Here is a 16454-nt window from a genome sequence, read left to right as displayed (position 1 = left end):
CACATGGTAACCCTTTTCTGAACCGGCTGCCGCGGTGGCTCAGTGGTTATGGTGCTCGGCTGCTGACCCGAAAGACGTGGGTTCGATCCCGGCCGCGGCGGTTGAATTTCTTTGGAGGAGAAATTCTAGAGGCCCGTGTACTGTGCGATGCCAGTGCACGTTAAAGAACCCCAGGTGGTCGAAATTCCCGGAGCCCTTCACTACGGCGTCTCTCATAGCCTGAGTCGCTTTGGGACGTTAAACCCCATAAACGAAACCAAACCTTTTCTGAACCCGTGTTGTTTTGAAAAGAAGAAACCGTTGCCTTCTAAATGTAGTGCCGTGTTAGATGCAATGAGTTTGCAAGATAGACATGTCAGCGATATTGGGCGATAGTTAGCGACGTCAGTTCGGTCATCGGATTTGAAAATTAAAATAGCTTTTCCAATTTTCCACTCTTATGGTATCTCTCTTGTTGAAAGTGATTGCCGAAATATGAGTGAGTATGACGCTGGAATGAGCCACGGTATGTTCCAAAATTTTTTAATTAATCCCATCAACACTACATGAAGTAGTTAATTTCAGATTGTTAATTAATGTCGCAACGCCGTCAACAGTAACGTCTATTGGGCTCATGTAGTCATAGTCATAACCTGGTGCCGGTGGAATGTTGGAATAGTCTTCCTTCGTGAACATATTGGCAACAAAGTTATTGAAAGTCTGAGGGCGTTCGTCTTGAGCAATGGGATTTCCAGCCTCATCAATGAACGTAAAATCTGAAGAAGTTTCCGAAGGTGATAATGCGGTTTGTCTCGAAGAATAGACAACAGGTTGTGGTGAGTGCCTTAAAGAAAGCCCCGTGTTGCAGCACTGTCAGTCGTATTGATAAGGCCGCCATCTCAGGCTTTGGCTTGGAGGTACGCTTAGGTTGTCTCCTTGGGGACGTTGTGCTTACTTTCTCCACCGTAGATTCAGCGGGATGTTGGCTGTAACCCTTTCTTTCCTGATTCACACCCCAACACTGGTGCCCGTACTTCAGGAGCCTTCAGTTCAGAAGCCGTTCTCCACACAGCAATCACAGTTAAGGGGATCTGAAATGGAAAAAATGGCATATTTGGGATCAGTACACTCTTAACTTCCTGCCTAAAAGATTTCATCAAAATTTGATTCCAGCTACTAAATATATCGTGCCTATGAAGGCTGGAAATGGCTATTTAAGTGCAAAATGCAGCAGGACTTTGCGCCCATTGCTCCCCACAGCCACATCCCCGATGGCTGCCATCTTGGTGGTGTTTGACAGCTGGGCCCCACTACTCACTAGTACTGTGAAATGTTTTTGGAACGTCCGCATTCCGGTGCATTTTTTTTAGGCCTCTACAACGACCTCCGAATGGCACTTCAAGTGCGATTTTCTCAGCTTCATGTTTTTTGCTAGCATGGCTAGCCTTATGGAAGTTTTTATTATGTCTTTGTGGTGAAATTTTAACTAACCTTATACCCTTGAGTTCAGAAAAAAGTAAATTGTGGAGCTCTGCTGTTTTTGTTTGGCCAAGTGAAACTTTTCAAATTTTATAAAGCTTAATGTCACAATACTGGATAATTATGGTCTTATGTTGAGCAGCAATAGCATAGCTCCATGAGTGGTGAGAGCAGCGTGCGCAGGTAGCAGTGCACTGTTCAAAAGCACCCACACCCATCACGGAGCCACTGCACGGGAGAGTGCTCTGAGTGTGCCCTGTGCCCGTGTGTGTGCAGTGCATAGCAGACGAGAAGTGGGGCGACTGGCGGCCACACTTGGCCATGATTCTGTCCAACCCGTCCTCTCGGCCAGAAGTGGATGCGCGGAGCATCACCACCCTGGGCGATGTGCTCGGTAAGTGCATCGTGGTAGACACTGAGACTCAGATCCTGTGCCAAGAATTATTGTATTTCTAATTAACACCGTTGTGATGATCGAAATATTACTTAATTTCTGCAGTACTAGTTCTTCATTTTGTAATTGTTTCTTACCATCTTTCTTTGTGCGCATTCAGTAAATAAAATGCTCTCAGAAGTGATGCAAAGCATTTGGAACACACTGGATGGTCCTACCAGCACTGACCAACACTGAAATTTGGCTTGGAGGCTGTGTCATTTAAGCAGTGGCAGCAGAGGGACACTCCTTCGAGATCAAACCTGGGCATTCGAAACTTGTTTGGCCAACAGCCTACCTCCAGTCAGTCTACCAGTGATCCTGGAGTGCATATTGCAATGACCAGGGACGAAGAGAGCAAAGCACAGGACAAGACGCGGAGCTTCAGCTAAGGTTTACTACTTGGGAAAACCACATTTATGCAGGATACGTAGTCACACGTGATAAACAGCGGACGACACCATCACATTATACAGGCACGTGGCACAAGTTAGCTTCTAGACAGTTGAATTCTTTCTTGGATAAGGATACTGGAGTGGAGCTGATGCAACGGTCATTTTCTTTTTTTATGCAGTAGGCTTCAACAATTTCCCTGCTAAGCTGGGTCGGTAATTTTTTCAGGACAATTGTGTCGCGGAACTGTTGGGGTCGCCACCTATGAACTTAATAGTGGCGCCCTCTAAGCTGAAGCGCAGCTAGGGGGTTTGAAAATAAATCACTTTGTGTTTGGTCCTGGAGCGGAGTGGTCGTCTGGCTCTCTCTTCTTTCTCACGGCCTCCCGGCACGACAGCACGGGAACGCCCACGCAACATGGTGTCAGAAGTGACAGCACCATGAAAAACCAGTCTGAAAAGCTGCTCTCAACGACCGTCAACGGCAAAAAGATGCTCTCCGAAAGCGCCCAGCAGGCCCAGTGGCTAGGCCTCACTCTGCAGCCGCCAGACACGTTCGACTTCTGCAGCCCTGCAAGTTGGTCTTCATGGAAGTCTCGCTTCGAGGACTATGACGCTGTCTCCGGACTACGGAACGCTCCGCAAGACAAGCAAGTACGTACGCTTCTGTACTGTATGGGCCCGGAAGCTCGCTCGCTGCTAAGACACCTTTTCACTCGACGCTGCCGAGTTAGCCTCCTACGACACAGTTGTCAAACGCTTCACGGAGCACTTCGTGCATCCCTGTAATGAGCTCTATGAGTCGTCTCGCTTTCACAAGCGTGTTCAACAACCTGGCGAGAGTGTCGACGCTTTTTACTCCGAACTGTTCAAGTTAGTCAAACGTTGCAACTACCCGTCACCGGCGGTGGAAGAACGCTTGGTCCGGGACAGGTTTGTCGTTGGATTGCTCGACACGCGTCTCTCTGATAAGCTTTGCCGCTCCCCGAAGCTAACTCTAAAAGAAGCTTGGACGCAAGCTCGTCAGTCCGAGGACGTGGACAAGGAACATTCACTCGCACAGGCCACCTCGCAAAGCATGGTCAATATTGATGCTGCGACTCAGAAGTTTTCGCGACGGCCAGTTGACGACAAAACACGGTCAATGGACGGGAAGTCGGAACGCTATCGTGACACTCCGGTCTGTTTCTTCTGCGGACGCGCATATCATGCACGCTCAGAGTGCCCGGCAAAGAGCTCTATCTGTAACAGCTGAGGCAAGAAAGGTCATTTTGCTGAAGTTTGCTGCTCCAGGAAGTCGAGGCAGACCAAACTCAATGCTATCCAAATGCATGCTCTCGAGACGCCAGCTAAAGCCAAGTATGCGGATATCACAGTCGACAACTACACAACTCAGTTCAAAGTAGACTGAGGTGCCGAGGTTTCCGCAGTTCCAAGTGACTTCCCCGGAGTCCCGGCGGAGCTCGCCAAGGTAGACGCTATTTTGACAGGGCCCGGTGGCCAACCTCTGCGTGTACAGAGTTCGTATTTGGCACAGCTATCTTGGCAAGGGAAGACCAGTTCCCAGCGTCTTTACGTCATTGAGGCACTTTCAGTACCTTTACTGGGTCTACCAGCCATCCAAGCTCTTCAAGTTGTGAAATTTTTGGGTACTGTCAACACTCCTGAGCCAACGCTTCATGCGGAGCTGTTCCGTGGCCTCGGCACGCTCAGAGATGAGTACACCATTCGCTTGAAACAAGATGTTGTGCCATTCTCACTCAGTGCACCTCGACGGATACCAATCCCGCTGCGTGAAGTTGTTCGCCAAGAACTTGAAAAACTCGAAAGCGACGGCGTTATTCGCCGTATTGATAAACCAACTCCGTGGTGCGCCGGACTGGTGGTAGTACCAAAAAAGGATGGAAAGTATCGTTTGTGTGTGGATCTGACTCGACTAAACAAAATGGTTCTTTTGCCTACACATTTTGCCTACTGTTGAACAAGTTCTTGGGCTCATCGGTGACGCAGCCGTTTTTTCGAAGCTCGATGCAACTGCAGGCTTCCACCAAGTCAAGTTGTCAGCAGACTCTCAAGAATTGACAACTTTCATCATACCTTTCGGTCGCTATTGTTTTTGCCGACTGCCCTTCGGCATCACTTCCGCCCCGGAGTATTTTCAAAAGCAAATGGCTAGAATCCTTGAAGGTCAGGAGGGTGTTGTCAACATGATTGACGATATTCTTGTTTTTGGACGTACCAAGCAGGAACACGATGCAAGACTTGAGCAAGTGTTGACTCGTCTTGCAACTGCAGGCGTCACCTTGAACAAAGACAAGTCGTTTTGGGGTCTCCGAGGTCTCCTTCCTAGGTGTCGTTGTCTCAGCACAAGGCATCAAGCCAGACCCAGGCAAGATCATCTTGCAGTGTATGCAATGCCACCTCCCACAGACGTTGCAGGTGTCAGACGTTTACTCGGGATGGTAAATCATCTTGCCAGGTTCTTGCCTCATATTTCAGAAATAACTGCACCGATACGCACCCTTCTCTATAAGAATGCTAGTTGGACTTGGCAGCATGAACAGGAAGCTGCATTCAAAAAAGTCAAGGAACTTCTGACGTCCGAACGCTGCCTGGCCAAGTACCACCCATCGTATGCCACAACAGTCTCTGCCGACACCAGCTCTTTTGGACTCGGAGCACTCCTGCTACAAGCACAACCGACTGGTGAGCGGAGGCCAGTAGCCTTTGCCTCAAGGGCGTGCAGTCGCGAAAATGGCGACAATGTTTTGCCAGTTCACCGCCCCCCGCCAATGATTCAGCTGTCTAGATGCTAATTTGTGCCACGTGCGCCCATGTGCCTGTATAATGTGATGGTGTCGGCTGTTTATCATGTGCGATTATGAATCTTATATAAATGTGGTTTTCCTTGTAGTAAACTTTAGTTGAAGTTCCGCGTCTTGTCCTGTGCTTTCCTCTCTTCATCCCTCGTCGTTTTGCGTGGTTGCAATATGCACTCCATTGTCAACCCCCAACTAACCCTAACCCGCCTTCGCCTGTTACATGCACCAATGACCCCGCAGGGGCATCTGCTTCATGCAGACGTTGATGAGTTGCGACACCACGGGCTCCTGAGCATCTGCAGGGATGGTGAGCCGTGCGTGGCATCGCCGGGGAAAAGGGGATCCTGGTGGTTAAGCTGATGCCATGCGTTTGGACCTTTAAGGCCGCTCGGCGGAGGCTACACACCACTTTGGCCCCAGCTTCCTGTAGACAGCACCTCCGGCCTGACCCGACCGGCAGTCGCCTTTTCCTGTCTCCCTTCTTTCCTGGTGGCTCACGTTAACCTTGTATGGCCAACTACCCTGCGTTACGTCATATTGGCTTGCTTTGAAGTCCCATCGTAGGGCTCCATGGTGGCATCACGGCCGACATGCATTCTGGTCATCCTCCTGTCCCCCTCAAAAAAGAGTGCGGACTGAAGTTCATGAGCGAAGATGCCAGTTGGAAGAATATTCTTTTTCATAGTTTCTAAATCTCTGACAGAAGCCTTGGCTACAAGGTAACAAAACTAGCCAGCGGCAACATACTCTTCCAGATCTGTGAGCAAGCACAATATTCAAAGCTTGAAAATTTTGCAAACTTACAGCTTTCTTTCATTCCGAACACGCAAAGAAGATTGGCTCCATCGAAGAAGCCTACTGCCAGGGAAGACGAAAGTGCTAATGCACGGAAACCGAAACGAGCCCCTATCCCCGATATGTGCCAGGGATCAGCGAGGTGCCGGCGCAGATGTTCCGCAAGCACGGCGTCCATGTTGCACATGTCCCAACAAGCAAGATAAGAAATGAGCGGGTAAACGTGAAAGACCTGCTCCTTCGTGCCAAGTTTCCCGGCGTGGTTTACAAAATTGCCTGCGCCAACTGTTCATCAGTTTACATAGGCGAAACGAAAGATATCACGAGAAAGAACATCAGTACGGCGTATGAAAAGGAAAGGGGACAACGAACTCAACCGCGGAGCATGCGCAAGAGACTGGCCATGAAATTAACTGGGATGAAGCATATAAAGTGACAAAAGAAAAGAATGTATCAGCCCGCCGAAATCTCCAGTTACTAATCCAGACTACGCCTAACACAATTAATAAGAATGATAGCACATTGCTCCCTATCTGCGCTAAATGTCTAAAAACTGTAATAACTGCTACAAAAAGCCCGGGACGTCCAGCCGGTTGCTCATTGTAGACAAGGGAGCCGTAGCGCTCCCGTAACGTCATTTGTGTTTGACCATGGTCAGTGCAGTGACCAGTGAATCTCATCAAGACTGGATCCAGTACATAATTTAGGTTTGTGTCTTTCCGCTGATGCATACAGGACATCACCCATGAACAGTCTTTATGTAGAAAGCAATGAACCATCACTTGCATACAGAAGAGCTATGTTCACATGTTCGTACTTTCTAAAAATCCGTTCACTATAGAAGCATCTCTGTAACCCCATCGCTGCAAAGGGCCCATCTCGAACACTCTTTAACAACAAACCGCTAGCTACCTGGCCACTGCTCTTGCTGTTTGAAGAGATGTGCCAAAACATCGGCACACTGGGCACATTGCCAACCATTGTTTGAAGATGAGATCCACTGCGCCGTGGTACAATTTTCCTGAAATCTGTGATTTCACTCTTACACAGTTCCGTAAAACGCAAATTCCCCAGCAAGATATGCCGTAAAAACCCTTGTATAACACGGGCCTGCATATAATACAAGGTGGGATTTGCGGACAGCAAATACAGGAAAAAAAGTTTTCATCCGCGTATAGTGCGAGCAACGAAGGGCAGTCAGTTCAAAGCCATACCGGAAGACGCGGAAGCTGAACATCCTCCGATTACTTGTGTATGCCGGCGCGCCGGATACGATGTGTTGTGGGCTTTTAAATAGGGGTCGATAAATACGTTCTGCCCGCTGAACCGCGGCTGACACAGTTCAAAACCGCGCGGACCCCACCCCGTGGTCGCGTATGCTACCGAGTGCACGTCAACCACAGCGGGCCTTGCTATGAGGGAAGAAAGGAACGACACGGTGTCTGACACAAACAAGGCATGTATTGCTAACACAACAACAACGCCAGCTAGCAACAAAATACGCTGAGGAATCAAGGACGTCGGACTCACCAGCACGGTTACGAGCGAATGTTCGGCCACGGTAGGGCAGAGGAAAACTCCAAGGCCGGACAAGATGAGATGCGGGGGATGTTCCTCCCCACGAGGGTTTGCGCCAGCCGGCGAAGAGCGGAGCCTCGTGCCGAACGTCAGCGCACTTCCCCGGCCCGAGCAGAAGAGGCCCCCCCCCCCCCCCCCCCTGCGCGCACGGAGCAAACACACCATCCATGGCGCTCGTGGCGCTGCGACGCCAGCGCCCTCCTTTCTTAGTTACAGTAACACGACTAAGGAGGGTGCACTGCGGGGAAGCGAAGCACCAGGGACTAGTTGAGGGTGCATTGCGGGGAAGCGAACCACAGGGGGTGATTAAAGCGCATCCCCACATCCCCCCAACCTTAAATAGACCCACGCGCCTGCAAGTACATGCTATGGAGGAGTCTCCTAGCCTTCAGGCTTCTCAGGCAGGTCTTGCAGTGAAGGTCACGCCGGCAGCGTCCACGCAGACTTCCGCGCTAATCCGAAGGCGGCGTGAAGGTCTCCGCTGGGACGACTCACATGGCCCGTGGACTACATGTCCGCAGGCCCGTGAGGAGAAGGCCGGTTGAAAACTGCAGGCCAGGATCCTGCAGCAGTGGTCAGGGTAACAGCAGCCGGAGGTGACCTCTGACTGGTCTCGCCATGGCTGCCCCGGATGGATGCGCCAAACAGGATACAGGCAGCTCTCTTGCAGCAGGCGGCAGTGAGACGAAGTGCACAGTTTAGCAAGCCTGGGTGGCTCCACTGGATCTGCAAGATTTCCGAAACACACTGTGCATGCCTTTAACGTAGGTCACGGGAGGGGAAGTGGCGTCCGCAAGAGCCTCGTGGCTCAATGCTCAACTTGCTAGCAAAACGTGTCGGGTGGCTGTGCCAACGCAAAGTACGAGTGAACAAATCCCTTTCTTGAGGTGAAGGAGACTGCTCAGTTCATGCGAGGTTACAAAACGGGTGGGCAGCAAAGTGCCCCCCCCCCCCCTCAACACCACGGTCCGGTGGTCGTGTCTCTTCCGACATGGTGCAGGCAGCTCTGAAAAGCCTTAGGCCTCGCTACCATTGTGACTACTCTCAACAAAAGAAAGACCCGAAACGGGTTATGTGCGCGCAGCTGCGAGCAGACATCAGCTTTGTGGGGTGGTCCTACCCCGCTCACTGCATGAAGCAGCTTCTGAGCGGTCGGCACCCACCGTATTGGACGGTGTCGGAGCGCCCGGTGCTGAGCTGCAATACTGGCGAGCTCGAAGCGGCATCCGTGGCCCCAGGCCACCTGGCTCCCGGAGCTGCGACTCCCAGAGTTTGAACAGAGACAGTGGAGAAAATATGTACAGAAAACTTGGAACACCCACACGGCTTTTGTACTCACTCGCTTCGGGCTCGGCAACTCCGTCGGCGCTAGGCCTCGCGCTTCCTCGATGCGAACCACGTGCTGAACAAACTCCATGGAAGAAAAAATGTGCTGAGCATGTAGAAAAGTTCAAACATGCTGCAGTGCAATACACCTCGCACTCAAGAAAGTGTGCCGCAGATCCTAGCGATCAAAATTCACGCTAGACCTAGCACTTTTCAAGTCCGGACATAGAGCGTTCCTCGAACCCGACAGACAGTCGTCCAATGTTCCAAGAGCAGTGTTATTTACACAGACAGTACTTACAGCCCTTAACTCTAGAAATGCAATCACTCTGCTTCTTGGCGGCAACACATACAACATAACCACCACCATAGCTTGCGGGTACTTCCTTCAATCCCTCCGCGCACGGGGTCAGAACATAGCCCAAGAGTGGGCTTCCTTACATGTCCCGGGGCGTGCGAAGAGAGAGACGCACTGCGTGGTTCAAGCACCGAGCTGAAAGGGGTCCGCTCTGGTCTTGCTGCGCTCTCAATCCAAGAGCAGTAGCACGTTTGCAGCACACGTATTTATTGTGCGGACAACTACGATGCACACATACACAAGCACTGCATGCGGCACTCCTTCAACCCGTGCGCACCTGGCGTCCACCGCCACCCGACAGTGGGCCGCAGCAGATGCGCGCGCAGACCGATGCGGCAGGAAAGCTCTAATGAGAGCAGCGGCTGACTCGGGTCAGTGGCAGCAGTTACTTGGCGGGTTTCACCGGGCGCTCGCAGGTTCCGCAAGGGCGAGGGCGCAAGGCTCTCGGCTTGCATTGTTCGGGACCTGTGCAACAAGGCACGTGAATGCCCGTCGGCAAAGGCCCCGGGGGCAGCGAGTATCGGTCGCTCACGTACCGTGCCACTTGCGTTGGCTCGTGTTCCGCCCTCGTCGCACGCCCGCCACCAACTTCCCCACGCTTGCGCAACAGGCTGCCGAACAGCACCACTTCGCCCCTACGTCACAGCCCAATCAGCGGACCACGTAGCACGACCCCCCGTGGAGTGCAGCCGGGATCCCCGCGAGACCGGAGGGCCCAGCGGGGCAGCGTCCAGAACCTCCACTAGCGGACAGGGTTTCGCAGCAGTCGAAAAGAAGCAGCACAGGCTGCCCTCGAGACAGCACGAATCCCCACAAGCTCAAGGACAAAACATAAAACTGTGCTGGGTACCAAGTCGTGTCGGCAAAGAAGGCAATGAGAGAGCAGATTTGTGTGCTGCTCAAGCTTGTAGCAAGCAAATGAAAATTGTAAATAGGCCCTTTAAAGATGGCATGAACATAGTACATTGTAAAGCAAGGAAGAAATGGCAGTCTGCTCGGAACAACAAAATAAATAAGAAACTCCACTTCGTTTATTGGGGTTTAACGTCCCGAAGCAACTGAGGCCATGAGGGACGCCGTAGTGAAGGGCTGCGGAAATTTCGACCACCTGGGGTTCTTCAACGTGCACTAACATCACACATACACGGGCCTCTAGGATTTCGCCTCAAAAGAAATTTGGCTCCCGCGGCCGGGATCGAACCCGTGTTTTTCGGGCCAGCAGCCGAGCGCTTTAACCCCTGAGCCACCGCGGCAGGGCAAAACTTCACTTGTCCACTTGGTAAAACCAGTTTTAGGTGAATGGAAGTCGTGTGTGCACCAGGAATGTTTCAAGGAAGTCATTATACGCCGTCTCTGTATAGGCCACAGACACCTTACAACTTTCTGCTGACAAAACAAGAGAAACCAGTTTGTACATGTGGAGATGAACTTATAGTAAATCACATTTTATTTTCAACCTTGAAACTTGCAAAGCTAAGGAAAAAGTGCTTTTCTCCGTATTCTAATCAATGCATTCATGCTCTTAGGTGATAGTGCAATTGTGGGCACGTCTTGTGTTTTTAGATTTTTAAAGGTGCACTGAAGAGGATTCTGAACTTGTCTTTTTGCCGCGGGAACTCGATCTACACGTTCCTAGCATTCTTAGAAACCGCAACTTATTGCCCTGTATGGCCGATTTCCCTAATTAAATCGAATTAACGTCCGGCTCCCGCCCTTTTTTTTTTAATTCTGCCTCGTACGATGGGCGGAGTCGACCAACGCGTGAAGTTCCTTTCAGCCAGCTCCGTGGAGGCTTTGCTTTCGCTTTATTTTGTTTTTTAGGTTTCCATGAATCAATAGTTTCATTCGCAGATAATATAGCCGCAAAAAAAGCCCGCAGAAATAAAAATACGTGCGGACTATTTGCTGCTACGGACTACTACGTATTACTCCGCCGATGGCAGAGCGGCAAGCCGCCACGGGACTGGGTGAAAGGCACTCCACGCGTTGGTCGACTCCGCCCACCGTACGAGGCAGAATTAAAAAAAAAGGGCGGGAGCCGGCCGTTAATTCGATTTAATTTGGGAAATCGGCCATACAGGGCAATAAGTCGCAGTTTCTAAGAATGCTAGGAACGTGTAGATCGAGTTCCCGCGGCAAAACGACAAGTTCAGATTCCTCTTCAGTGCACCTTTAACAGATGCAGGTTTTCGTCGAAAAATGTAAGTCATGACGCAGTGCTTGGCCTGATATGCCTCAGCCACCTTCTCATTCCTGAGAAAAAGGCTGACATTTTTATTTGATTGGTTGGGATGCTCTACATCCTTGCCCAGCCAAGAATAGCCGCTGAGGCCTTCTTTAAAGCTGAGTAATGCAAAGTTGTTCCCTTGCAGCCAGCCGGGGCTGCCTGTCGGCCGCGCACTTCTGCTACCTGATGGCCCAGGTGGAGTTTGGCTCCTACAGCTGCAAGTCAAGCAAGCTGGTGCTCCTGGGCTCCAGCCACCAGACGTGCGTATGGCTTTCACTGGGGTGTGATAACCTCAGGCTGCTGACAGATTTTTGAGAAATTTCAGACGCTATTCGTACTCACTGAGCCTTCTCTGATCATGCATTCGGAGGAAGCTGTGGCCACTCGGAGGTATCTCTGGGCCAAAATTATCTCCCATCCCTGCATTGTTTGTCTTTCGGGCAGTGGGCGCAGTGCAGTTGTCCCATCCTTGGCCGCCACTCCGCATGCACCACTCGTAGGGCGGTGCGATCACACAGACTGCTTCTTCCAGCAGCTTATTTTCCTCAACAGGAAAAATATTAGAGGTCTTCAAGTACTGCTATTCGCTTCCAAGTCTGAATCGAATACCACATTACAGTCAACGACCGAAAATTCGGACGCCTGATTTTTCGGACATGCTTGATTATTCGGACTTTTTCGCGGCACTGCAACATGGCCCATAGAGCCAATGTGTAAAAGCGCTTGAAATTTCGGACGCACCGCAACTGACCACTCGATTTTTCGGACCTCGTTTGCACTCGCCGCCAGTACCCAAGCCGCCATATAATGTATACAGTGGAACCTCATTAATTCAGACTGCAGGAGATATCGAAAACTTGATCAAACAAAACGAAACTCAAGCTTAAAGGGAGCACCGGAGCTTCCAAGTGCCGTCTATGGATGGCGCCGTGATCATTATCATCAGCATTTTTCTCTGTCGCGATTTTCCGCTGTTCACATCGGCATCAGTATCGCCAGCTCCAGCCTTTCGTGGCGTGTCAGCATGCGTGTTAGCGCGTTCGCCGTGATAGTGGCTTTCGCGTGCTGCCGCCGAGCTTCACAGTTTTAACGTGATGGGCAAGCACCTTAAGCTACACGGCTGGGAGTTAGCTCTCGAACGCGGTCGGTAAGCGTGCGGCGGGCGGGAAATTCGACGTGGCCGAGAAGTGCGTCCGATGATGGTGCAACCAAAAGAGAAACACAAGCTGCAAAAAGCGCGCTTTGCCGACTCAAGCCGTGCGAGTTTCCTGAACTGGAAGAAGAGCTGCTGCTCTATGTGATGGAATTTCGGAACAACGGCTACGCGTTGACAGCGGACATGCTGCGCGGCTTCTTTTGGCATGAGCGTGCACCAGAGCGCAGCACCAGCTCAGGAGTCTAAATACTTTGCGAGTGACGATTGAACGTAGAATAAATGTCGCTCATTCCCTGGTTGGTGTGTTTTTACTTAAAATTTTTCGCGTGTATGGGCCGCACCCCGAAAATTGGCCCTCAAATCTGGAAAAAAAAAAGTGCGGCCCTTATACGCGTTTATATGGTATATCGCGCGTCGAAATATAGTCATGAGGAGCTTTAGAATGTGTGCAATACAATTGGCCGCTTTCTCCGGCATAGTGGTAATAAGTTCGTGATTTTTTCTGTGAAATTTGATTTTCCGGACTGCCCGATTTTTCGGTCGTTTTCGCGGCCCCTAGAGAGTCCGAAAAATCGGTCGTCGACTGTATTCGCTTCGATATTCGAAACGTTGGAATGTGTGCACAAACCTGGTGGAGTCTTTTGTGTGTACAGTAAAACCTCGTTAATTCCAACTTCACAGGACTGGGAAAAAAGTTGGAATTTTCCGATGTTCGAATTATCGAATGGCCGCGAAAGAACTGACAAGAACCATTAACATTTCGGTATATGTATGCACCGTATTCGCTCACATAACAACCCACTCGCGTAATGAACCCATCCACCCCAATTTTTGGCTTAGAATTTGGCCGCCACCACGGCCGCCAACCCCTGGCCGCTGCGGCGGTGATGGCGCCATTTAGGCTTTACTCACTCTTCCATGGGTTTATTATCTGGTTCCATCTTCTGTCCCCGTTTAGGATGTGCGCAGCCTCTAACTATGCGGAGGTGATTTTTTTTTTTTTTTTGGCCACGTGCTGTGTGCCAAGCCGCCCAGACACGGCAGTGCGTAATTGGAATTATCCGTAGCGGAACCGACTCGCTTTCAAATTAGCGGGCTTTTTTATGCACAGATCTGTATGGAGCTTGGCCGGACCAAGCAGAGTAGTTCGAATTATCCGGAAATTCGAATTATCGAGGTTCGAATGAAGGAGCTTTCACTGTATATTCATTTTGTCTAGGCCTGCGGTTATAATGGTTTTGTGGATTGAAGCAAGTGGTAATTTTTTTCTAATAATTTCAAAGCAAATAGTTGAAATCGGAAAAGGCAGGGCTGCAGTACACACCTTGAATGGCACGAGTGGTGGCCCTGTCGTGCAGGCTGCCGTTTGAAGAGTTTGCATCCAACGAGGCCATCCAGTGCACCGAGATCTACGAGTACTCCCAGTCCCTGGCCAATGCGGGCTACATGCTGCCACACCTGCAGGCAAGTGGTCTCGTACAAATCTCGCACGGCAGTTATGGGTGGAGACAAAGGTTCGTGGGGTTCACATGTGACTTGGTCACACTTATCCATGTTAGAATGCCAGGCAGTCAGACCCATTCATTTCATAGCAGAATTTGTGTTTGTTGTGATCCAGACTCTGCAGAGGTGAAATGCCAGCTTGGGCTGAATTCTGGCCGAAGATGTCATTTGAATCAAGTGCCTAATCGTGAAAATTGGGGCACAAAAGAAAGGTGTTTTGAGCCATTACTTGACATGTATTTACTGCTCTGCTATGGATTTCTCAGTACACAGTTGCTCTTTGTATATCGGCTGCCGTATGCGGGGAGCAGCCCAGTGTGTGTTGTCATGCATGCACTGCGCCAGTATGATTCCTCAGCAGCTTTCACTCCTGTGCCCTCCATTGTGCCTCGTGGGTTCAGTTTCTTTTGATGAAAACAAATCTGAGTGGGCCAGCCAAGACAGAATGCATTGTGGGGCTAGTTGGTCGATTGCATTCTCAGAGAGCGCACAAAAGACAACACATGGAGACAAGTGCTCTGTCCTGTCTTTCGTGTCTTCATGTGTCGTCTTTTGGTGTGCTAAAACAACTCTTTGAGATTACAGTAGGAGTAGATGGAAACTGAGTAATACTTGTTGGGGGGCTAGTTGGTGCATATTTCTAAAAAAGGGTTGTAGTGCCTGTCCCGTCTAGCTTTTTGTGTGTTGTCTGTTTCGGCGCTACAACTCTTTTTTTGGAAGCAGTGGATGCCGGTCTTCCCTCTCAAGCAGTAAACGTTTCTGTGTGCGTTTGCATTGGCATCATCACCTGACCTCTGTGCTGATTCCACCAGTCAAGCCAAATCATTAGCTTAAGTTTCTTACAGTGGCAGAAGACGGAATATTTGGGGAACGGGTATCTGGATGCACAGCTGGCTGCATACAGAACACAGGGACTGTGTAAAAAAATAAATTTTCTTGTGGGCCTGTAGTTGATAAGCACTAGTTCCACAGATGTGCGGATGAAAATGAATTGACTTTTTTTTTTTTTTTTGTGCTCTTTTGTGAACCTGTGTGAACATTTCCATTGCAGGCCTACAAGTTTCTCCATGCGATGCGGCTCGCAGAGTATGGCTTTGCACAAGAGGTGAGTGTCACAGATGAGTCATGCATTGAGGGGACTTGACCAAGGAAAAGAGCTGCCCCAGTAACTGGGCTATGCACTCATGCTTGTGACTGAGGGACTGAGGAAGGTGTCAAATGTGGTTGTGTCAAGTGTGGTTGGCCACAAAACGGATCCCTGATGTAATCATTTCTAATGTGCATCTTCTTTATATAAAATGTGGCCTAAAAATGGCGTGCGCATTAGAATCGAGTCTGGAAATGAAACTATGCCAGCAACACCCTATTGTCATCAGTATCACAAAATGGCAGTTTGGTACTTCTGGTGCATTGATATTATCGATATCACCTACCTAGCCTGTCGCAGTCCTGGATACCGATATGCCTCGCAAGTATCTCCAGACTTGAGCCAACATGGAATCGTTGGTTATGGAGACATGCAGCGTTCACTACAACACTGGGTTGTAAAGGTGACCTTGTGTGCGGAAGCTTTCTGAGCACAAACTCCGTACCCAGCGCTTGTCCAGGGCACAAAGCACTGTGCCAAGTTCGCCATGGTGTTATCGGAGTGCAGCATTTTGGCGCACTGCCAAGGTCCGGGACGATCCGATCACACTTTTGTCAAAGACAGATTAATTAGCCCCGCTCCTGTTGGCCAGACTGCTTTTTTTGCCTCATGGGTGGCTGCAGATTGCATCGTGAATGTGGCAGAAGTGATGATGTTGCACACCTGATTATGCAGGTGCAAAATGCTTGTTTTTTGTGCTTGCCTGGTCAGTCTGATGGCAGTGGAGGGCAGACCTGCTGGTTTCGACTGGAGAAGCAGACTGTGCACTGCGGTTCTGTGCCACAGGCAGCTTTCAGGCTGCTGTTGGAGTGGATTCACACTTCTGCTGGCAAAGAACCTTATTTTACCCCACAAATAGTGGTTCTCTTCCGTTTCCCAAGGGAAAAGAAACAGACAGCCAAACATCACATACTGCAGCAGCACTTCACGCTTGGACACTTGTGTCGAATAACTGACTTCAACAAGTTGTCTTCATCGATTTCATATCAAGGGCTCCTTGCAAGTTTGCAAGCATGCTCTAGAGAATGGGGGTAGCCTAAAAGCAGTGAAAACTGGGCGTAGGTAAAAACCAGATGTGTGCAATAGAGTCTAAGAGGGAAATATCATTAGCTGTATGGATTAGACAGTTAAAGTAGCCAAAGAATTCTACACAAATCTATGCAGCAGCGAATGTAATCACCAAGTTACTGAGGGAGGCAGTCGAGCACAGCAATGGGACACCCCGCCAGTAACGAAGAAAGCCTTAGGAGCAATGCAAT

The 16454-nt window shown here is 50.1% G+C and overlaps 1 protein-coding gene and 1 pseudogene across 16 annotated transcripts in view; both read left to right on the top strand.

Moving 5' to 3' along the window:
* The window catches only part of LOC149326047 (uncharacterized), a 264379-nt gene that overhangs the window by 161138 nt on the left and 86787 nt on the right, over positions 1–16454 (top strand). For all 16 annotated transcript variants that reach the window (XR_016286187.1, XR_016286186.1, XR_016286188.1 and 13 more), the window contains 4 exons: positions 1735–1852; positions 11535–11649; positions 13904–14009; positions 15100–15153. Coding sequence is in view for 13 of the 16 variants with exons in the window: in XM_089562999.1 (XP_089419125.1) it covers positions 1735–1852; positions 11535–11649; positions 13904–14009; positions 15100–15153 (393 nt within the window). In the remaining 3 variants the exon portion in view is untranslated. The remainder of the gene's footprint in view (positions 1–1734; positions 1853–11534; positions 11650–13903; positions 14010–15099; positions 15154–16454) is intronic.
* Positions 1876–10702, top strand: LOC149326049 (uncharacterized; annotated as a pseudogene).

This window comes from Amblyomma mixtum, chromosome 10 (genome assembly GCF_055824585.1).
Source record: "Amblyomma mixtum isolate Tamu chromosome 10, ASM5582458v1, whole genome shotgun sequence".
NCBI classification, from domain to species: domain Eukaryota; kingdom Metazoa; phylum Arthropoda; class Arachnida; order Ixodida; family Ixodidae; genus Amblyomma; species Amblyomma mixtum.
This window is presented reverse-complemented; position numbering and strand designations above follow the sequence as displayed.